Source organism: Myotis brandtii, unplaced genomic scaffold (assembly GCF_000412655.1).
Source record: "Myotis brandtii unplaced genomic scaffold, ASM41265v1 scaffold825, whole genome shotgun sequence".
NCBI lineage: Eukaryota > Metazoa > Chordata > Mammalia > Chiroptera > Vespertilionidae > Myotis > Myotis brandtii.
In genome coordinates this window covers 480,574-480,784 of record NW_005371349.1, presented here as the reverse complement: position 1 = coordinate 480,784, position 211 = coordinate 480,574, and the positions used below count along the sequence as shown (strand labels likewise).

Sequence of the window (211 nt, the reverse complement as noted above, 5' to 3'; positions counted from 1 at the left end):
GTCGGGTCGGGGCGGCTCGTGCCTGGGTCTGAGGCCGCACCAGAGCGGGCTCTCCTCCTCGGGGTGCGATGCCAGGTACCCCTCGTCCGACAACAGGGGCTCGACCAGCTTCCGGTACTGCCGGTCCTTGAGCTGGCACAGGAGCTCCTTCAGGTTGGCGTTGGGCACCGAGGGGCAGGCGTCCGCCTGGGCTGGACCCGGGGCCAGCTCC

General features: G+C 71.6%; 1 protein-coding gene across 1 annotated transcript in view; it reads right to left on the bottom strand.

Annotated features, from left to right (window-relative positions):
* The window catches only part of TIMP2 (TIMP metallopeptidase inhibitor 2), an 18,013-nt gene that overhangs the window by 17,621 nt on the left and 181 nt on the right, over nucleotides 1–211 (bottom strand). Inside the window, exon 2 of the mRNA XM_014531723.1 lies at nucleotides 41–191. Within this exon, the coding sequence (XP_014387209.1) occupies nucleotides 41–191 (151 nt within the window). The remainder of the gene's footprint in view (nucleotides 1–40; nucleotides 192–211) is intronic.